This window comes from Gavia stellata, chromosome 26 (genome assembly GCF_030936135.1).
Source record: "Gavia stellata isolate bGavSte3 chromosome 26, bGavSte3.hap2, whole genome shotgun sequence".
Taxonomy (NCBI): domain Eukaryota; kingdom Metazoa; phylum Chordata; class Aves; order Gaviiformes; family Gaviidae; genus Gavia; species Gavia stellata.
In genome coordinates this window covers 2,674,930-2,697,807 of record NC_082619.1, presented here as the reverse complement: position 1 = coordinate 2,697,807, position 22,878 = coordinate 2,674,930, and the positions used below count along the sequence as shown (strand labels likewise).

At 51.1% G+C, this 22,878-nt stretch overlaps 2 protein-coding genes across 2 annotated transcripts; both read left to right on the top strand.

The window, feature by feature from the left end:
* The first annotated feature begins 960 nt into the window (after positions 1-960).
* POU2AF2 (POU class 2 homeobox associating factor 2) lies at positions 961-7,449 on the top strand. The gene is made up of 4 exons (XM_059829560.1): positions 961-1,113; positions 5,341-5,383; positions 6,131-6,429; positions 7,060-7,449. The coding sequence occupies exons 1-4, from the start codon at positions 961-963 to the stop codon at positions 7,447-7,449; spliced, it is 885 nt and encodes a 294-aa protein (XP_059685543.1).
* Positions 7,450-11,722: 4,273 nt separating this feature from the next.
* Positions 11,723-19,188, top strand: POU2AF3 (POU class 2 homeobox associating factor 3). The gene is made up of 5 exons (XM_059829559.1): positions 11,723-11,729; positions 13,871-13,989; positions 14,560-14,590; positions 17,983-18,209; positions 18,850-19,188. Exons 1-5 carry the CDS (start codon positions 11,723-11,725, stop codon positions 19,186-19,188), a joined length of 723 nt encoding a protein of 240 aa, XP_059685542.1.
* The last annotated feature ends 3,690 nt before the right edge of the window (positions 19,189-22,878 follow it).

Here is a 22,878-nt window from a genome sequence, read left to right as displayed (position 1 = left end):
TTCCAAGGGATTAGCTTCAAAGTTAAGTTCTTCTCTGGAAGATTTCAATAAAAGCCCATATGGACATTTCTCCCTGGCTCCACAGATGCAAGCTCTCTGGCACAGCTCTCAGGCACAGCCTGCTAGCCAGGATAAAAGAGCTGTCCCTGGTATTGTACCTCACACCTCTCTGCCCTCACTTGTGCCAAAACACCTGTACACAAGGCAGATCTCACAAAGCTTTATCCAGGCAGAGGAAGAGGACAGATGCCTCACACCAGAAGTCACACAGACCCTAAGCACAGGTTGTGCTGTGTTCCAGGCAGGCCAAGAAAAGGGAGCCAGGCCTGCCATCAGCCTCCTGGGTGACATGGCTGAGACACTGTACCCCTCTTTGTGCCTTCCTCGATAACCTTGAGAAAACAAGAGAGTCCCCAAGTACCTGTCTGTATTTCTGTGGATACAAAGCAGACTGAGTGGCCAGCTCCTTTTCCTTTCCCGAGACCTGCACTGTGATTCACTTCACCATTTAGAGGAGCCACTCCAACCATCCAGGGTATTTCCACCTTTGCTGCACTGAGATCAAAGCTCGCAGAGCAATGTGTTGAAAGCCAGCAGCTGTAGAAGGGCAAGGAGGAGCTAAACCACAGCATTTCTGCTGAAAGCAATAGGGGCTGTACAGTCAAGTCAAATTTAGCTGCCCCAAATGGGAAATGTAGGATCCTCCAGAGCTCTCTTTGGAAAAACAAAAGCCAAAAACCATCAGCCAGCCATGTCTGGCACAGAGGGAGCTGCCACCCAATGCTGAAATGCAGGGTAGGGCACCTCAGTCTTTGTTCTCTGCAAATGAGCACCCTTTGCTGTTGGGCTCTTAAGGGATGATTTTGTATTAACAATAGAAGTCTTCTATGCCTCCTTCCTAACTTGGTGTACAAAGGCAATGAATTGGACTCTTCTGTAACAACCTCTTCCAGCTGCTCTATGCTTTCACTGATCTCCTCTAATGCTCATTTCATTCCCTCAGTCCCTACAGATTTTGCCAAACGGGTGTACCAAGGAGTGCGAGTGAAACACACAGTCAAAGATCTTCTTGCTGAAAAACGATCCAGGCAGAGCAGTGGCTCCTGCTTCAGTGTAAGTCACTCCCCTCCCCTCCCCCCCCCTCCTCCCTTTTTTTTTTAAATCAGAAAAGTCATGTCATGGAATCCTCTGGTTTAAAGAGCATTTATGTTGAGCTCAGGGCAATGCCAATATTGACAGGGAATGGCAAAAACATTTGCAAGACTAGTGGTTGCCCCAAAAAATCACAGATGGCTCCTTGATTTTATACATCAATGAACCTTTGAGGAATTAAAGTCCTTTTCTTTTTTAAGCAAATCAGTAATGCTAAATTTCTCATTCCTTTCACACCCTGCTTATGACACCTTTCCAAGTCAGCTTCCTTTTTCACTAGCTACACTTGAACAACTCAGTACCACAAAAATAGACGTTCTTCCCTGAATATTGTGTTCCTTCCAGCTCTTCTCTGGCATGCTAGAGTGCTAGGGGAAGTGCAATGATGTTATGGTCTGGAAAGACGCCAAGCATGAGTTTGTAAGAGATTATTTCTTTTTAAAGTGGTTCTATGGCAACAGGAAACCTAAGTCACATTATACTACACTACATTGTTTTTTCTCAGTTACCAGCCAGAAAAGCAACACTGTCTCCAGAAGGGGCCACAATATTGCAGGTGCCAGCACGTGGCATCCAGTGGCACATTATGCCATTGGCTGTGTGCTCTCAAGACTCACCTTTACCAAGCAGCAGCACTTCACTTCCAGGTTGACTGGGAGCAACGGGGCCACTGACAGATGAGGAGATGCAGTCAAGCTGCTGAAACTGTGTCCTGGAAGGAAAGGGTGGGAGCAGAGACCTGAATTACTGGCAGCAGAAGACACATACTAGGAGTTTTGATGATCTTTTCCTCCCAAGCCATTTGCCTCAGGCTTTTTGCCTTTAGCAAAACAAAGAGACCTCAAAGTGACTTGCAAGTATTTTTCTCACTGTTAATTTCATGCATGTTAACTCTGTGTAACAAAACAGGCAGAAAAACTGCGTGGGCATTACCAAAGCAAGATCTAGCCATAGATCTCTTCAGAGCTTTCAGCTAATGCAGAAAGGCAGAAGACCCCCTGAGCCATGGCAGAAGACCCCCTGAGCCATGGACAGTCACTGGGAAACACATGGTCCCACCAGGCAGGCATTTGGGAAGACTGCTTTGGGGAGCAGCAGAAAGCAACTGCTGTTTGCACTCACTGAGAAAACAGATCCTGGTTGATGACTATCATGCTTTACTTACTCCCTTTCTGGAAGCAGCAGCTTCAACGGCTGCAATCAAAAGCCCTAGGAACTGTAAAATACTTGCTGCTTGCTTTATTGCCCTTTGCTTTGTATTCCAAAGCTTAGCAGTTGTGCGTCTATCTAATGCAAAATCAGCCCTGTTGCTAATTCCCTACGAGAGACGAAAAATTATTGTGCAGGGCAAACATCCGTATTTGCTCGAACATATCATGAAAAGAACAGCTGTAAGTGCAGCTCTGTTTATCTGACATAATATAATCCAGAATCAAAGCAAACGGCAGATAACTGAACAGCCCTTTTTATATTTATGATGCAGTGTAATTTAGCTGCATCTTTTGTTTGAACATGATCTTTGCTCCAAAATCAGTAAGCCTTTGTTATTCAAGGGGAGGTCTATGGGGGAGATCTGTGTTCCTCCAGAAAGGTCATCAAAGGTGAGCTGCTGGGCTGTTTACTGAGGCAGCAGAACAGCAACAATTTCATGACAGCCAGGCCCTGCACTCATTAAATGATAGGAAATCAGTGTGCACCGTGATGAAAACCACACAATTTGGGCTTCTGAGTTCCAACCAATTGCAGCACAGAAAGGCTTGGTCCTGAGCTTTAGGGAGGCTCTGACATTTTTTCCTTTGGCTCATCCATACTGTGTAGGCATGAACCAGCAGTTACCCTCTGCATGATAAAAGGACTACCCTCTTTTCTCAGGTGGGGAAAGTGGTAGGTAGACAGATGAAGCATTATGCCCAGCAGCACTCAGAGGCCAGGGACAGATCATTCAGCAAACTTGCTCTCAGCAAAACAGTGAGGTGCCCTGCACAGACTAAGCTTTGCTTTTATTAATTTTTATTCCTTTGGCTGCTGTACTACAGATTGGGCCCAGAGAGGAGGTACACTGAAGCCAAAGTATGGTCAAAGGGCACCACAGGTCCCCATGTCATTATTTTGACCTGGATCCTTACATTTACTCCCCCAAGGCAACCTTGTAGCTGAACAATGCTCCTGGGTTACCAAAGCAGTGAAGCAACACAGCTCTCTGGAGTACCCCCAGCCAGTATCTCTACCCGGTCATGTGCAAGGCAGGCTGAGACCAAGCTTATCAACAGCTGAATATGCTGTGGGCTCAAGTGATGCTAAACAGACACACTGATGTGTTGCAGAAGATCCAGCTACCCCAGTCCCACAGCACTGAAAGGAAGTAATGCAGGGAGGAAATGAACTAATGGGCTTAAATTAAGCCAAGCAATTCATCACCTGATAAGGAGCCAGGAGGCAAGTGAAATGTAGGTCTCTGCAAGTATGCAGGTGCCTGCTATGATGAAAGCCAAAGATGGGCGACTGCAAAGGCTCTTGCAATTGAATTAAGGCAGGTAAACCCTTGCAGATAATGTCAATCTGTGGCTGTCCATCATAGGTGTGTGCAAGAGGACCTGTGACACACAGTCAGATAGTTTCAGTGGCTGTTGAACAGGCAGGATCAAAGATGAACTGAGATGCACTGGTAATTTGAAATGCTCCATACTAGAGGCTGGCAGCTGTGCCCAGGGACCTTCCTGTCCTTCCAGCAAAGCATCCCAGCTCTCATCACTGCAGCCCTTTGACCTGTAGGCAGCACCTGTGCTACCTGCACCTCCTAACTCAACTTTTTCCTCAAACACAGTATTGGGGTGCCAGACAACAGTACTATACTACTTTCTGGTGGGGTGTTAAGACTGGGGTGTAAACACTAGTGCAGAGGCCTACACCGTTACTTTCAAAGAGATTCCTCCACAGTGAATGCAGACATGAGGTGGCTGCAGGATATGATGGCCATGGGCAGGCAGATGAGGTGGTCGTGAAAAACCGTGAAGCAGGAGAAGGTATTACTAAAGTGACATGGATGCTGAGAGAGGGGTGTCTACTGAGACCAAATTTGCATGTAGAGGCTTTAGCTTTGCAGGGCAGTGTGCATTACCAGCTGTGATCCTCACTGAGGTCTGCGGCCAAAAGTGGCCCAGCTGGAGACGGGTGCAAGCCCCGGCCCTGACCCTGCAATGTGAACACTCTCATCTGCCCGCAAGCCAAAGGGCTCCTTCCTGACACTTCCTACCACTCCTACAGCCCGTGTGACTTGTGTGGGCTCAGAGCTCATTTTCATGACGGACCAGGGAGCAGCTGCAAACCTCCCTCAGCAGTAAAAGGAAGTCCTAGCACTGGCAAATTTAATTCAAATCTAAACCTCTAAATTTGGTTGCTTGCTATGGCAGGAACCTCCTGTTTGCACTATGCAAACTGGAAATAGCATGCCACCATCACTGGCCAGGGTGACAGCACAGCGGAGGTAAACGCAGCTGTGGGCACTGTATTTCTGCTCTATGGGTTTGGAAGTCTGGAGACAGAACTCAATGAAACTCCATGTACGAGCTCTGCTCCAGAGGAGCAGATGCCTTTGCCACAGTGCTTTGTAAGGAATTAGCCACCGTGAGCACCAGGGTCACTCAGGGGTAATTCTCCCTTACCTAGGGACCAAGAGGAGATTATTATTATCAGTGTTGCTGTAGCACCCACATAGGAGCTAGAAACAACTGCCTTCTACACACTGCCTGCTTGTTCTGCTAGAAGGGGCTAGCTAAAGTGGCTCTGTGGCAGGTAGACACAGCACAGGAGAGGTGGGCTAGAACATGGGCGTGCAGAATCTGCCTGTTTTGACCAGCCAAGGACTTAGATATCAGCTTATTGAGACCTGTTTTGCGCCAACGCCAAAATGACGGCTCAGCCTTATGCCTGCATTAAGGGATCCTGCAGTACATGAGAAAGAAGCCAGTTATCTTGATATTTCTACTCTTATCAGCTCTACACAAGACCTTCAAAATCTCTTCTTAGCCTACATCTGCTAATACCTCAGAGGCCCCAGGCTTGAAATCTTGTAGTTAAGCTTTTCATACTCATAGCACCAGGGCTCAAACAGTGCATCTGAATGATGCCAACACCTTCAGCTGCCTTGCTTTGAAAAGGCATTTTCTAACAGGTCTTTATCTTTTGCAGGGCAGCGCCAGCACAGCACAGTCACCGTTTGTCCAAATGCCAGGTGAGGTTTTCCTCCACTGATAAATACCTTCAATGCAGGTTGAGCATTTGGCACTGCTCCTGTGTCTTCTCCTCCAAAGGACATGAAGTGAGCAAAGGAGCACTGGAGCAGGCCCACCCCTCAGAGAGAGCCCAGAAGGAAAGTAATTGAAAGAGTCAAAACAGGAACAGCAATAATAAAAGAAAGGCTCCTGTAGTCTGGTACGAAATTCCCAAAGAGGGGAAATAGAGGTAATTAAAGCAGTTCCTACCTCTTTTGACAGAGGTGCCACACAGAACCCCTGTTTTTCCCTCTGCGTCTTCCAGTTTTCCCTGGAGCTGAAGAAAGAAAGCATGAAACCAGGAGCTGACCTGGTTTGTCCCTTGAGCTCTTGGGCAGTGAAAGGGGAGTGAGGCTAGAACAGAGGCAGGTGGTTTTGCAGCTGTAACCCCATCCTCCTGCCCAGGAGCTGTAGCAGAGCAAGGAAGAAGCAAAAGCTGGCATTCCCCTGACCTCATACTTGAAGCTTCCCAAAACACATTTGGTTTGCTGCAGACAGAGGTCATCAGCTGGATCAGGGCACTCCAAGGTGCTAAAAGCACTTGGGCTGACACACCTGTTTCAAGACAGGATTGACTCCTGCCCTGGGTGACGCTAGAGAGAAAAGGGCTCTACTTTGCACCTGCAGAGGTGCCCATAGCTCTGTGGCTCCCCAGGTGCTGCTGTTACGGTTTCCCTTTAGCCAACCCTTTTTTCTGACCACCACAGGCTCACCTACCACGGCTGGTTACTACAGCGTCAGGAGATCCTTCACAGCTGAGTTGGATTTCCACAACACAAAGCAGTTTGTCAGTGATGTCTACTCATCCCCTCTAGGGTGCAAGCCCCTCTCGTGTGATTCCTCTGCCACTCAGGGCTACCCAGCACTTCTGGACCCATATCTCACCGACCAATATGGAGATTACCGTGCTACTCCCCTCACAGCTGGTACCAGCTCCTTCTTCAGCCCTTCTTCTGTGCCCCCTCTCCTGCCATCCTTCCCTAATGACACAGCGCACTTCCTACTAGTGAGTGAGTCTATGGTTCTCAGTCACGCAATGAAAGATGACCCAATTTAAAGCTGGGGTTAAATCAGGGGGACTCATGTGGGAAGGATGTGGCTGTTACAGGAGGCAGCCACAGCAGAGCACACAGCAGATGGGGCAGGGCTGAGGGGGAACTGTTTTTCTCTCTGTTCCTGTCCTCCATCTAATTGTCCCCTCCTCCTGTTGGAGACCAGCTCCTAAATTAACAACCTTCCCTGCTCCCCAATACAACTACTCCATTAAGCTCCTTAAGTTTCTAGAAACATCCTTTGTCGGCTCCAGGCAGTTGCCTATCCCTCTCGCTGCGGCTTCCCAGGAGCCAGCTCCATTCACATCCCCAGGGCAGAGCTCCTAGGCCCTCCAGGGCCAGGGCTGGTCAGTCCCACCGGGACCCTATTCCAAGCCTCGCCCACTATTGACAGCATGGATGTTTCCTTTCAACAGTTTTAACATCAAATACCTCTCCAGAGCAACAGAAACCATTGTGAGTGCCCCCAGCTAGGCTCTTGGGATAGCTTGGCTTGGTGAAGCCAAGCTAGATATGCCATTGCCTCCAGGACAAGCTTTTATTCTTAAGCATCTTTCTTGCCTTCTCTCCCCACTTCCAAGCAGAGAGAGCCCTGGGAACAGACTTCACCCGACAGTCTCAGCCAGTCGGACGGTGCGTGCTCAGACCCTCTGCAAGCACTGCCTGCCAGTGCCAGCTGCCTCTCATCACATGAGTCCGGTGGCATTTCCCCATACCGAAGCTCAGGTTGGACCCCAGCCACCACCGGAGCCCAGCCCTACCCTCTGCGTCCTCTTGAAGATGTCCACTACTCCCCCAGCTATGCTGCCATCTCACCATTCATGACTGTGGCAAATGAGCTTACCTCCAGGATAAGCCACCTCTCACCAGAGCAGTCCTCGGAGATGCCACCCCTCCATGATAACTCTTCTGCCTGGGCAAAAGAGGATGGAAGTGCCATCTGGGGGCCTTATGAAGGCCGGAGAACTTACTGATGAGAGATAAGAGCTGGAGGAAAAGAAAAATGGACCATTATTGAAACAAATTAATTACTTGTACACTTTTTTCTAAAGCTGGTCCTTCAAACAGAGGATGCTAACAACATGCAATGCTTTACGCTCTATTTAGAAATACAATCACTTGGATATACTACATTTAGCTTATAGTGGTGCCTTCTAGTGCCTTACGAAAGTCACTCCTCACAGTCTGGCTGTGCTTCAAGTAAAATACACAGCCTGAAAAATATCTGCACTCTGTGGGCCTTTCCTACAAACAAGGATCTCAGGTACTTCTTTTCAGATGCTGAGAAAACAGGTTGCTCTGAACCTTAAACTACATCTACAGAGCAACGTTACCAGAAGAGATTTGGGAAGGCTGGGGAGCAAGGCAGTGGTTGGGGGAAGCCCTCCTTAATAGCACAGAATCTGTATAATGGTATCTGGTTACCTAGTCCCTAACGCTGGCACTCTGTGAACATGGCATTGTCTTGGGCAACGGTTATGGCCAGAGTAGCAAAGGCATGGCATGTTTGAGCCTAGAGCACAGAAGGCTACAACCAAATAAAGCTCACCGTGCTAGACCAGGGCCTGGCAGACAGCTTAGGGTGTTGGCATGGACTGTTGGGGCACCGTCCTGCCTGCTGGTCTGTGCGTGAGGAATCCTCACCATCCCTCCCACCTGCACTGCACAAAACACATCCTCCCCAACTTCCCTCTTTCCCTGAAGAAAACACAGGGCTGTTCCCCTTCTTGCCTATGCCAGATCAACACAAGTGACGTGCCTTGTGTCAGCGGGCACAAGGCAGACCGCTCCCAGCCCCTTGCCCAGAGGCACCCACCTGGGGCTGCAACCGGGAACACGGCTGATGTGACGTCCCAGGGCCAGGCCGGGCCCCACGGCCACTAGAGGTAGCTCTGCACACACAAACACACACAAACACACACAAGACACACAGAGGAGTCCCGTCCAACCCTGACAGATGCAGCCAATCCCCCCTGCTGCGCCCATACCCGGCGCCCACACCCTCTGCCCCATCTGGTCCCCCAGCCTGGCACCCACAGAAGCCTCGCTGAGGAAGAACAGGAGCTCTCCAGGGCCTGAGAGTGTAGTGATAAGATGCTTTAAGACCCTCCTTGCCTTTTCTCCTCAAATCCTGGGGCTGATGGGGCATTCAGAGCCTTCTCAGCACCCTCCAGGGATCATAAATGGCACCGCATTCACAGGATCGGGCCCAGAGCATCGCTTCATGCCACGCTGCCTGCAGGCACCTCTCTGCGGGGGAACGTGGACTGGGCACACAGCGCTGCGCCTAGAAACAGGCAGCAGTATCAGGCTCCTGCAGGCAACACTGCAGAGAGCTGCCAGGCGGGCCAGGCCAGTCCTCTACACAAAGCCCTGTGTTTTACAGGCGTACCCCCTAGCACCGTCCTCATCCTGTAGCCCAGGAATGTCCCCGCACCTCGGAGCGCACGCAGCAACCGTACCAGCCCCTTGCTCAGCCCGCACCTGGCAGACAACCCCTCCCTGACGGTCCAGGCTCCCGCAAACCACCCGGCGTGCGCTCTGGCATCAAGGGAGGGAACGAGTGTCCCCAGGGACCTCGGCAGCTGCCCCAACAGGCTCTGCCCCGCGACAGACCTCCCACCCCGACCCCTGGCAGCACAGCTCTGCAAGAGCCGGAGCACCGGCAGCCCTGCCGCGACGTGCCCGTTCGTGTCTCCAGGGGCTCGGCGCGGCCCCTGCTCCCGCCCCGCGGGGGGGACCCGCCGCGGCAGCGGCCGGCAGGGAGGGGGCGCCCGCCCGCAGGTGTCGCTGCGCCCCCGGGCACCGCCGCGGGCCAGCCCCGGCCGCCGGGCGAAGCTCGCCCCGGCACCCCTGCCCAGCCGCCGGGCTGCGCCCCGGCTTCCCCGGGGACCGAGCCCCCGGAGCCCCGGCCCAGGCAGAGGCCCGCGGCCGGCCGGGAGCGCCCGGCTCCGGTCCTGGCTGGGCTGGGGTCCCGCCCAATGCTTCCTGATTCCCCAGCCTCGTTCAGACCTGCTCGGAAAAGCAAACTCCAGCGGCTCTCCGTGCCTCAGACCTCGCCCCTGCCCACCCCGCGGGCTGCCCCATCTTTTTGCTAGTCGGGCCCCAGAGAGAGAGGGGGAAGGCGCAGCCCGGGGAAAGAGCCAGCAGCCGGGGCTCCTCCGCACAGGGGCGAAGCGTGGGGCGAGGTGAGCCCAGCCGCCCCCCCGTTCGGTCCGTGGGCACACCGGCTCCCGTGAGCGGCAGGTGTGGAGCATCCCAGGGTGGCACCCGCTCAGCCAGAGCTGCTCCCCTGACCAGGGGCCAGGGCAAGGCAAGGAGCGCCAGAGCATTTCAGGGTGCGTGCAGGTCTCCTTGCCCCGCACCCAGCCCCCGTGCCCCCAAACCCGGGGCCTGCACGAGCATGCAGCCTATTCCACACAACTGACAACACCGCCAGGCTGAATCGCTGTCTGCAGCTGCCGTTTGACAAAGCGGTAAAGCAGTCACCATCAGCTATCATCTCAGCTGTACCTTCTTCAAGGGCCTTGCATGGACAGGGTTACCAGGGTCAGTCTGGCTCTGAGGGAGAAGCAGGGACAGAAAGTTTTTGAGCTGTTTTGGAAGTGTTTGACCCACTCTGGCGTTTGGCTCTTAACCAAGGCAGGGTCTCTGTGAGCCTGGAAATGCTCCGAAACCCAGGGCACGCAGGAACACCCCTAACATGGGCGTTTCATGTTCCCTTAAGGCGTACAGCTCAGTCACAACTGGACCTGAGCAGCCTGCACGCTCTGCTCTGTGGTCTCTGGTTACAGAAGTAAACATTACCCTGGCTGCCGGGAGCGCAGCTCCCCTGTAGAGCACCCACGGCCTCGCCGGGCTCTACCCACCCACCGCCAATGCTTCAGCGGGAAGGAGCCCCAGCAATGCAAGGGCTTCAGGTCCCAAACCGCTTAGCACAGGCAGGCCCGTGTACTCCCCCGCGAACCCCCTCTGCAACTCCCGCAGCACAGCACGCTCCTTTTTGCTGCATCGCAGGTGGGGGGAGAGGGCTCCTCTCCAGAGGGGCCCGTGGGAAGCGTCCCTGCGGAGCCACCCCGGGCAAGGCTTGGCCTACCAGGAGCTGCAAGAGGCACATTTCAGCGCAAGGAATGGCATCACTGCTGCGACCCCTCCCCACAGAAATCAAGTGTACTTGTTCAAAGGAAAAGAAAAGATTCAGCTGCAACAATAGCCAAACTGAACTGTTAGTAGATTATTAACAGCCTGGCCTGCTTTCTGCCTCAGCCAACTACTCCCCGGGGCACAGCAGAGACTGCGGTGCCCGGGGAAAAGTTTCAACGCAACCTAAAACCCCCCCAACTACATCGGTAGTGTATAGTGATGAAGGGTCATCCAAAAACCCTGCCATCCTGTCCCACGCTGAAACGCCAGCGCTTGCAGCACACAGGGCAGGCCAGCGCTGAAGCATGTAAGAAGCAAGGGCCAATTTGTGCAGGAAGAGCAAATAGTCTGAATTGGGGGAAAATAAACTCCAATACAAGCCCAGCATCTGGGCAGAGGGAAGGGAGTGCTGTGGAAAGAAGTGGGGTTCAGGTAACTTCAGCTATGTGGGTGCCCAGGGCAGCCTCTTTGTTACGCCATGCCCACCCACTGCCATTTTGGCCCCAAAACCTTCCTATTTAGCCTTAAAACGTGAAAAAATGTGCAAAAAGCAGCTCAGTCCCTTGCAGAGTCCTCTCTGCAGGTAGCAAATGAAATATGAGAGGGCTGGAGCCTAGCCTGTGCGTCTGAGGGGAAAATACTGAGCTGGTTTTGAGGCATCTGCTTCGTTCGGGGAAAGATGGGTAAAACCCTGCAAATGTCCCAAAAGCAAAGGGTGGGGAGGCTGGCCCCACCAAATCTTATTCCCCCAGACCCTCTGCTAGATGGGGATGTGCTCAGTTTCACAAAAAGATAGCCCATTTTGTGGAGCCTTTGAATATTCAAATTGAAAGTATCGCGCAATCATTGATTGTCAAATCATTGGTTTCTAGAGGTTTTAAATAGTTGGCATTAGGAGAGGAAAACTCAAACTTATACCCGTAGGGATAAAACAATAATATTGTCGGGATCCACCTGGCATTGCCACCAGGCAAGCAGGTCCCTTCGCCCCCAAATTTTAAGCCTGTCTCCTCTTGCCCCCTTCACCTGCTCTGGGGCCGGGGCCGGGGCCACCACTGCCGCTGCACCGGGCGCCCGGCGAGGTGCTGCCCGCTCCTGCTCAGGATGTCCGGTAAGCCCCGCCGTGCCCCCCCCCCCCCCCCCGGGGGCCCCCCCGTTTTGGGGCTCTTTCGGGGTTCGCCGGGGTCATTTCGCGAGTGAGGCAGCCTCGCCTCCCAGGCGAGGAGGAACGGGGGAGGGCGGGGAGGAGGGAAGGAGGAGGCAGGGACGGGCTCCTGCCCGCCAAGCGCCAGCCCCGGCCGGCCGCGGGCCCCGCGGGGCCGCCAGCGGGGCCGGGGCGCAGCGGGGCGCAGCGGGCAGGGCCGGCCCGGCGGCAGCGGCCGGCGGGGGGAGCCGGGGCGCCGCACAGCCCGCCCGGCCCGGCCCGGCGCCGCTCGCCCTGCGGCGGCCGTCGGCGGGGCTCCCGGCGGGGAAGCGCTGCCGCCCCGAGCCCCCGCGGCGGGGTGGGAGCCGCGGCCCCCGCACGCTCGCCCCCCGCACCCTCGCCCCCCGCCTCTTCGTGCCCTCCCCACACGTGCCTTCGCCACGCTGCTGCGACCCTCGGCCTGCCCTGACCGCCCTGCTCCCCAGCCCAGTCCACCCTGCTCCCCAGCCCGCCCTTGTCACCCTGCTCCGCATCCCCGACCACCCCGGCGCCTGACCCCAGCCCCAGCTTCACCGCCCTGCGTCCCCGTCCTCAGCCGGGGCAGCAGAGGAGAGCTGGCCGTGGCAGCCCTGCTCTCGGTGCTCCAGCTGCACGCAGGCCACGTTGGGGCCTGGGGGTGCCAGAGAAAGGGGGTCCTCGGGGCACAGTGCTCTGCCGTGGGAGCCGGGGGTGGGGGCTGCCTGACAGCCAGCCCCGGGGTTACAGATGTGTCCGTACCGCACCTGCTAGTTTGCTTTGAAGTTGCCCATAGCGTACCCCCCAGCCCTGCCCAGAGAGAGCTAAGCGGCTGGACACAGCGTGAACCCAAACTTGCAGAGGGGCTGCTAGCTCAGGGCCCTCCCTGGCTATAGGGAGGCATGGTAACAGGGTATTCTCGCTGAATTCAACCCTTCCCTCCCCTGATTTTCCCCATCTTCAGTTTGTTGAATAGAAACAAAACGTAAAGATATGAGATGAACAATCCCCAGCTGCTGAGAGCACAGCTCAGCAAACTCCCTTCGAGGCAGACCCAGCTCAGCCTGCCACCTTTCTGGAGGGACCTGTATGCCTGTTACAGCACGTCCTCAAGCAGAGCGCCAAGGGGGCAGCAGGAGGGTGAAGATGCTGTACAGCCATCAGCAATGGGGAGAGGTTAGAGCAGAAGAGGGCAGTGCCTACAGAGTGTGATTTCTTGGCTATGCGGGCGGAACCCGCAAATCCAGCGCTGCCTTCTTGCTGCGTGCAGCAGTAATAGGACAGGGAACCCACAACCAGCTGCCTCCGCTGGGGAACAGCTGACTGCAGGATGAGACGACACTAGTGTTTGTAGGATCTGCTACTGGATGAAAACAACAGCAGGAAGTTAGGACAGGAACAGAACTGCCAGAGGCTTTAAGCATTTTACCATGAGTACAGCAAGTGAAAGTGATTTTTCAGAATGGGTAAATCCTTTACCATTTCCTGTACTAAAAATCCCTCATCAGGTAGTGACTGATGATTGCTGATGGGTTTTGGCTGGATTAAAGACATCCTAAATGCTTGTTTGAAATAAACGGGAGGTGTACAGAACGAGCAAAATAAAGAGATAATTTAGGCTTTGTGAGAAGTGGTTCATGAAAGCAGTCATTTTATTTGTGTTTTGTTTAGCCCTCTGAATAACTGCCCACATATTTCCATTGTTTTATTCCTGGTCTTCATCTGCTAGATGAAGTGCTTCCCACATTTATTTTCAGGTCCCAAGGGTGGCAAATATGATAAGAATGTAAATAAATCAACAGCAGCACCAGATGGAGCTTGGTATTAGGACACCTGGAGGGTGGGGGGAAGAAGGAGCTAGAAAAGAATAAAACATGTATGATTACTAAGTATGATCAACACTGACTTTTTCATAAATGTCCGCTTGTCACAAGCTTGAATAGCAGGTGCTAAAGACGGCTATAAACTGTGATTACAAATGACTTAACAGTGACCAGTTAATCATCTGTTAATTCCAAGTAGACTCTGCATAGAGCATGCCTGAAAACATGCTAGATTTGCTGTATGCTCTGAAAGTCTTCCATCTTGTAAAGTGTTTTTTCCACAAATTCTTTCAGGAAAGCCCAAGGTGTATCAAGGTGTTAGGGTAAAGATTACAGTTAAGGAGTTACTGCAGCAGAGAAGAGCACGACAAGCAGCAACTGGTGCAGCGGTAAGTAAAAATCTTTTGGTGTCTGCTTTGTCTCTTATCTCTTGATCTTTTTTGCCAAGACTGTAACCTGTCGGCCAGGGAGACTGCCAAAACCTGAGTGTAGCGGGCTGGTGAGGATGGGAAGAAGAACATTCAGCCAGGGTAACTGCCACAGCGATCTAAACAGGTGACGGTCTGAACCATTAGTGCAGTGAGAAAGCAGATTTGGTACTCCGGAAACGTAACTCACTCTGGGATGGAAGGATTGCATGGACAAATTTCAGTTCAACTTACAGTTACCACAGCAACTCCAGTATCATTATGCTGGATAAGCAAAGCAGGACATGGTCACTGCCCCCCGTTTAAAACGTGGCCTGGCCAGGCTGAAGCATGCACCAAACTGTTTTGCAGCATCAGGTGAAGCACATGCCAGGGCACGCCTTCGACCCGACCTGTGCACCTTTGAGGAGCAACCAGTGCAAACCTCTATCACTCTAAAGGTCCCCTAACCTCCCCCTTTTCCACAAGTCTCAGCCCCCCAGGAAGCTGCTTTAAACCACTCCCTACCCCTGGAGTGTTTCTCTTGTCCAGTTAGATGAGGCAGGAAATGAAGGCACCAGAGGTGCGGTGCCTCCAGCAGCTCCCAGGCAGTGGAGAGGGTTTGGGAATTTGGGACTTAGCAACAGCCCCAAATTTTGGCTAGCAGAAAGGAAGAAAACAAGACATGGGCAATGACCCCTTAAGCAGGGCTCCATCCTGCTCCATTAGGGCTCCTTAGCATGATATTCAAGCATGCTTGACTGAATGCAGGTCTGCAACGGTTTTCAGTCCCACCTGGGCAGCTCCTAGCCCCATCCCTTCTAAAGGAGGGGACGGAGATCTGTGTGTACACACACGTGTACACTCTCTCTCACTCTTCCAGTCTTTGTAGGAGCCCTCTAGCTCCAGCCCCTCTAGGGATTTGCATAAAGAGGTTGGTAAATCATTACTTCTTCCTGGTTCATGACATTACAGCTTTAGATGGTTTTCAGATTTCATCTCCCACCTCCTCTGCTTCATTGCAGCTGATTGCACAAAAAGCTGATCAGCCTGCAAGCCACAGGCAGAGTGGCCTGGGTGAACAGTGCACAAAACTGCTGGGCTTTGGAAATGCTGGGGCACTCCTCCCCTCCAACCCTAACGGAAGCAGCATCTTCATCGCAGCCAGGCGTCACAGGGCTGCGTGGAACTGGTTTTCGGTTCCCACAGTGAGTTTACACAGCACTTGTTTTGCCCACACAGGAAAAAGTGAAAAGTGGCAGTGCAGGAGATTACCTTTGTGATCTGCAAAAGGTACATGTTGTCCTGGAGAGGCCCCAGAGGTGAGGGCCAGCAGGATAAGTTGCCTCCATGCACTGAAAAAAGCTGAACCCGAAAACTTCTGCCGCTGGTGGTATAGCTCTGTCTGCCTTGTTACACATCTGCAGCCAAAGAGAAGAGGGGTAGTCCTACAGGCACTTTCAGCCCAGAATAGCCACTATTTAATGAATTAAATGCATGGGAATGTGCTAGGAAGCTGCTGCTAGAGAAATGAGCCACTAACTCGAGAGCATTTTGAATAAAGAAAATGAAGTGGAAGTCTGTATGAACTAAAACTGAGGAAAAAAAAACAGTACTTGTATTTGCAGAGTAAAATCCTGATCCCAAACAACAAGCATCAGAACTCCCATTGCTTTTGGGGTGGATTTCTCCCCTCCGGTAGGTAAGGTTCCTAGAACAGATTGATCTGTCCACTTCAGCTTCCAGCATCCCTCAGAAAATGAGACTGTCCATTTTCACAGAGGCACGTAGCTGTGTTAGAGTAGGGAGCGATTTCAGAGCTGGTTCTCAAATGACGTCAACACCAAGCACGGCAACGCAGTCTGATGCCCAGACATGGGGATACCTGCAATTGCCTATAGTCTCGTTTCAAGAGTTATCGCTACAATTTGTTAGTTACTGGTTCTCAATCATATTTATTCCTACAAATACTTTGGGATCCCTCCGCTGTGCAGTTCATGGTCCTAGAAATTAACAGATGTTAGTTTCAAAGGCAGCCACATCTCTGCTGAATTAACAGTAATACTGCAGTAGGAAGAGTGCACTAACAAGGTGCTGTATCAAGGGCTTTACACCAGGTTGGCGTTGTGCTCCTCCGGTGCCATTACAGGCTCAGGAAAAAATCATGTTATTCATGTTAATCTTGTTCTGTCAATGCTAGGGAAGTTTTCCACGTCACAGCCATGAGGTAAATAAGGTTTACATAAATCGGCTGAAGCGAAATCCTCACTTACCTCAGCATGCAGAGCAATGCTCCCCTGTGTTACAGGGCATACAATTCCTTTTCTTGCCTTCTCTTTGGTCAGGTTTCTTGGGGCGGCAGCAGCATCCAGTTTTCAGAGTCTGTGTCTCCTCCTCGCCCAGGTTAGTACAAAGCCCATCCCACATGTCCCTTCCCACCCCCTTCCCAATTTTTCCCACAGCCCGGAGTCTTTCCAGCCCTTGGTACCAGGTAACCGGCAATGCAGCCAATCAGCACCTGAAAGGAGCCCACCAAACGCAGATGAGGATGCCGTGAGGCCAGCAGTGTACATATTACCCCGTTCAGGAGCACGTTCACATGCTCTCATTTGTGCAGTTTCTTTTTCTCACAGCAAGGAGCGAGATTCCCTTCAGGAAGGGATGCTCGTCCCCTGGGGAATAACACTGCTGGCATCACCTTCTCCAGGCTGCAGTCTGGGGGTCCGACTGGAGCTAGAGGGTCAGATTGTCCTGGAGCACTTTGCTGAGCTCCAGCGGAGTTGGCTGTTCTCAGTCTCCTGGCAGCATCTGTAGGAGCGAGAGGAGTGTCAGCAACACAGAGTTTCTTTCTCCTGTATGTGAATATCCAAGGAAAGGGGACAGGGGTGGGGGGAAATAGCACTATGGGCTCACAGGTCCTTCAATTATTCTGCAGCCAAAGCAGAGAGACCTAAAAGGTTGGGCAGGTGTGAATATATACATTGTATGGACAAGGAAATGATTAAATTATCAGTATTTGGGAACCAATTTGCTTATGTTAATACAGAAACATGAGACATACCAAAGCTTTTTCAGGCTGGAAAGTCTCCATCCGTTTATGTATTTTGGGCGCTTCTCACTTCCTTCCCACATCCAGCTAAACACTGCCACCTTGAACCTGCAAACAATTATGACTCGAGTGACTCTACCCACGCGCAGTTCTGTTGCCCTCAGACCTGTGCCCCTCCGTGTAGACAGGGCTTTGCTTTTAACCACATTTGAACACAGCGTGAAAAGATCATAATTCCGAAAAGTCAGATCTGCTGTCAGCTTTCATACCCCCAGCAAGCACACTGCAGTACAGCAAGAATCTGACCCTACAGCTTGCTAGAAACTCGCACTTTTGCCAGTAACACTACGTGGACGCAGTGCCGCATTATCACCGACTTGCTCCATTTTGTCTGCTCAGAAGTTTGTCTCCTGTCTGGCTGTTTGGAGGGTAAAAGAGCAAATTATTCTTCTCCTATCCTCTTCTTCCTGCAGATGTAGCTACCCTGCATCTGGAGACCGGGTGAGGCAAAGGCGCAAGCCATCTGCCGAGCTGTGAAGCATATATCACTGCATGGCAAGCTTCTAGGTCTGTAAACAGTTGGCATGTGTAGGGAGGCCAGAGGGTCAAGAGTCTGAGGGAGTTTCCAGCTGGATCCCTGTCCAAAATGGCTGAAGCCAGAAGAGTTTCCAGCAGTGTTTAAAGAGCTTTGGAGCTTTCCGAGGGGACTAAAGTTCCCACGTTATTTGCATGCTTTTGAGCATCTTCCTCCTGGTGTCTGCTTCCCTAGAAAATTCACCCTGAACTTGAAGGACCTTTTTCCTTGTCTAAATCCATAGGCCTACTGAACATATGAGAGTACTGAAACCTGACCTGGGGCAACGCCTGCCCTTTGTGAAGACAGATACTGAATAATCTGCTACTGTCTGGTTTACCTTCTCTCCTAGCACCTTTTGATGCAGAACCCATCTCTTCTGTCCCCAACTATTGTCCATCATGGCAGTTTTCGAATTGCCTCTCCTGTGAAGAAAGCCCTAGCTATTTGGAGCAGCTGGTAGATTCCTGTCTTCAGACAGATGCGCCCTTAGACCCATCCTTCAGTGCTTTCCAGACGTCCTCACACTACACCTCAGACGCCTTCCAGCCAGTCCCGCTCTGCTTTAACCAGGGCCTGGTAAGTTTTGTGTCCCGGGGGAGCAGCCACAGGCGCACTCAGAGGGAAGATGGGGAAGGGAGTCACATCCTGATTTGGAAATGTGGCTGCTTCTAGGGGTATGGGGTACGGCCACAGCAATGCAGACTGCTTGTGTGGACTTCTGCATGGTTTCCCATTGGGAGCAAAAGACAGGGAGGCCCAGCCAAACCTAGAGAGAGGCTGCAGAGTAGGGAATTTGGAAATCAATTTGCTTATGTTAATACAGAAACATGAGACATACCAAAGCTTTTTCAGGCTGGAAAGTCTCCATCCGTTTATGTATTTTGGGCGCTTCTCACTTCCTTCCCACATCCAGCTAAACACTGCCACCTTGAACCTGCAAACAGTCTGTCCCTTCTACAGATCCTGTAGATTTCCTGCAAAGAATAGTCCAGTTCCTGCTAGTGGTTGTCTAACTTGCAGAGAAGCTCCCTATTAGCGCTAATGTCACAGGAACTGTCTCTTGGGTTTACGCCTCCAAGGGCTGAACCATTTCCCTGGGTAGCCAGACCCTTCCGAGAAAGGCAACAGCGTGGAAGTTCTGGCTGCTGTCCACATTTCCCCAAACGACACCCTGAAACATCCTGGTTTGTTTTTTCTTTTTTTCCTCAAACTCTAGGCTTCCGGATCACCCAGTTCAGCTGATCTGTCCAGTCCATTAAACTATAGCTGCTCTCCTCCGCAGCTATCTCCTCTCACCCCGCTGACCCACAGCCCACCCTCTGCTCTGGACACCAAGACCTATGGCTACCCTGCAGAGGAGTGGTCCTGCCATACCCCCTCCCCATACACCACCTCTGCCTGCTGCTGCACCGCCTGTGGCTCCCAGCATGTGGACAACAGGGTCCCGCAGTACTTCCCCTGCCCCAGCACAGACTGCATGGACTACCTACCGCCCATGGCCATGGCCGATGACTTCTTCAGAAGGGATAGGAACTGTGACATCTGCTATAGCTAATGGGGACTGTGGTTTTACACATCCACTGTATCCAAATCAGATTAATTGCCCATGAACTATGCAAAGTTGTGCTGCCGAACACAGTCCAGTTTATTCTTCACTACTCACACATTTTCTACATGATGTTGTCACTACATTAGTCCTCCTGTCTTGTATGGTCAGGGGTGTTTTGTTGTTGTTGCGGTGGTTTGGGTTTTTTTTTTCCTGTTTGTTTTTGTTGTTGTTTTTTAAAAAAATTCTAAGCTGCCTTACCGAACACATGTCATTAAACCATCTCTTTTTGATACAAATAAATAATTTGATACACATGATGAAGCCTGTTCGTTCCTCATGTGCTAAACGTCAGTGCTTTTTTCTTCTGCTAATGATCCAGGATCCTGGCCCTGTTCTCACAAAGGTGAGGAAGAGACTCTCAGCAACCTACACAAGGAGCAATTACCCAGCAGTATGAAAAGTCTTGCTTACCCTTTCCAGCAGATAAAAAGTGTCTATGTATCTCAGCACCTAGCACACTATCCAGAGAGAAAGCTGTGCAGCGCCCTGCTCTGAGATGGATCTGCAGCTTCTTAGCCACTGCTTCTGCTCCGGCTGCCGCGATGATATTCTCTAGCGGTTCTTGTAGACAAGGAAAACCACTGTTTTCCATGCAAGCCCAGGGCTTAGCCCGTGGGTCATGTGCCAGAAAGGCCCCTCAGGCCTGCACAGAGGTTGAACCCAGTGCCAAAGCTCTTTGGCTGCTGCCCAACACCAGCTTCCAGATGAAGGCAGAGTTTCGGTGAAAGGCTGACGTAGTTCAGCAGCCCTTCGTATAGTTTGGTCTGTTGATACCAGGTTTTCTCCACCTTTCAGCGTAATCAACTGAACAGGAGCTAAAGGATTATTATTTTTTTTTTTAAGTAGGCAATGGCAAAGTTATCATACCTGAGGATTCCCTGTTTCTTTCACAAACCGAGACCTTTCTAAGACTGTGTCTCACCTCCTTTTAATAGCACTTGGTGAGGCAGTTTGGCAAGCCACCAGTTTCTCAGCTGAGCACCCAGACCAGAAAGAAAGAAGCATCTCTTCATATCAAATCCAATACAAATGAAACACTAACTACACCTGTGAAGACAAATACATAATTTAACTAGCTGTATGCTCACCTTGTCCTCCAGACACTTCTACAGTTAACTGAAAAGCTTTCCTCTTCCCAGAGCTGAGATTACCCATATGGCTGAGGATGCAACAGACACACATCTGGCTGGCAGATAGGGAGGTTTCCTTCATTCTACCAAAAAAACCCAACCAATATTTCCTCACCCTGTGAAATCTATGATGAACTAAGAGTAACATTTTTTTAATGACACTTTAAAAAAATATTTATGTAATGCCAGTTATTTCAACCTTCTACCCCCACCTTCATCAGAAAACATAGCTGTTACCTCCCATGCAGCCTTCAGGGTTCTCTTCACTTTAATGACATTTTTTGCATGTCCAGTCCAGGTCCCTGGACAGGAAGTTTCATTTTTGCCATGCTAGACAAGGAGATTACACAGAGATAACTGTACTTTTCCAGCACCCAGTTCCTTTACCTTATGTAAGGCAGCAGATTTTTTACCAAAACTTGCTTTAAAATACTTTGACAACTTTAAATAATATTTTCCCCTCTCCTCTCTTGTTAACTGAGTAATGTCAGAGTTGGCCCAAGTGATAAACGCATTCAGTCACAGAAAGCTTATAAATAGGAGTTAACAGCTGTATCTTTGCTGCAGTTAAAGGTGTGATTACCCCTGTGGAGACACACTCTATTAGGTGTCATTTTAGTAGTGCTGGCAGGTGTTTCAGTCCCTGAGTGCTATCTCAGGACACTCAGGCTTCTACTGCCCCAGCCTGCTCCACAGCTTGCTCCGTGCTGGCTACTCCTGCCTGCTGCTCGAGGAGTGGGCACACCTTTAGCCACACGTCAAAGCCCCTTATCACCAACATGAAAGAGCCACAAAATATAAGGTTGAGGCAAAATATTTGAGGCTTCTAGTGGAAATGGGGTGACCACATCCTCCCCAGGGATTGGCAATCTTGGCCTGAGCTTAACAGAGCCGAGAAGAGGTGTTCTCATACAGCAAAGGAAAGTGCATGTGAAAATAGTAAGCAAGCATTCAACAAGGAGAGCGCTCGTATTAACACATTTTGCGGCAAGGTTAAGAGTATCCCAGTCTACACAACAGTGGCAGCAAGGAAGTCAGGCAAAGTGTTGCAGTCTAACAACATATCTCTCACCTCCACATCAGACGGATATCTAAATCTAATGTTATCACCAGATTGCCCATTTGTCAGTATATTGTGGCATAGACCTGTACAGCTATCAGTGGTTACACTGCATCTCCAAAGAGGACTGCTCTGTGAGACTGTGGTGTGCAGTGGAGAGGTTGTGCCCATCATTGAACCCATGGCTGCTGGTTAGGCATGGCCACTTAGGAATGGCAGTGGTCATTACAAACTACCCTACATCCCATTCTTATTCCTGCTCCTTGGATGTTGCCTGACCCAGGCAAAAAAAGCACCCCTCCAGTGGGGGAAGCTCTCTCTTGAAGGGCTGGGCTGGTCTCACCACCGAGCTTCCACACTTCCAGGGCTCGCAGGTGGCTGAGGTGCTGAGATGGGAGCATGCAGCATGCTCTTAAAGATAGCTGGTATTTAACAGCTATTGGCTTCACGCTGCATGGGACCAGCGGCTCTGAAACTACCACTGCTCTGTTGGGACCAGGATATTTCCAGCAAAATGTTTCTATGCACTGGGGTCTCTGGGCTCTAACAGCTTCCATTGAGTAAGTAGCGCTGTCCTCCATCCCTTGCAGCCTCTTCCTATTTCTCTGCTGCTCTTTCTCCAGTTGTTTTGCAATCCCCCATGCCAGGGACTGCAAACATGTTTTAGACACCGTTCCCCAACTCCATGTCTATAGCTGCAGGTGACATAAACTGTGCAAGTAAAAGCTTGCTGACTGTTGACATAATGATGCCTTGTTGACATAAGAAAGGAAGAAAAACAACAGAGGAGAACTGTTCAAAGGTTGATTGTGTATTTTCTGGCTACGAGGAACATATTCCTTCACCCCTTTATTTTCCCCCACCTCGCCCCCCCCCCCCAAAAAAAAGGGGGGGGTTAAAGGAAAGTAGCTTGGGTCACATCTGCAACAGAGCTGGCACAGCGCTACGGAAACAGTGGCATTTCATCCGTTCCTGCCAGGTGAAGTTCTGCCAGCCTACATAAACATGTGTTTACACAAAAGTGAGGATCACCCCATTCTTACAAAAGCCACGAATAACTCCAGAAGTAACCCGCAGTTATAGAGAAAATTAAAGGTTCTTATTTTCAGGTCCTTTACCAGTTGCACAGAATATTTAATCAAAAAGTTTTCCTTGCCAACCAACTGGCGACTTTTCTATGGTGCCACTTCAGAACATTTGTTTGGGGATAACAAGCCTTTGTTAATAGCAACTTATCCAAAGCCACAGGTAGGAAGAGATAAACTGTGCAAATAAAGGGGTATCACACACTGCCAGTACTGCTAAGGTTATAAAATGTACATTTCCCCTGAAAAAGTCATAGAAATTTGAGGGGTCAACTGTGAACTAAGATACTGCTAAAACCAATGAAATTCACCCCAGCACAGAAGACTTAACACTCAGACCACCTTTGAGCCTTAAAAGGGG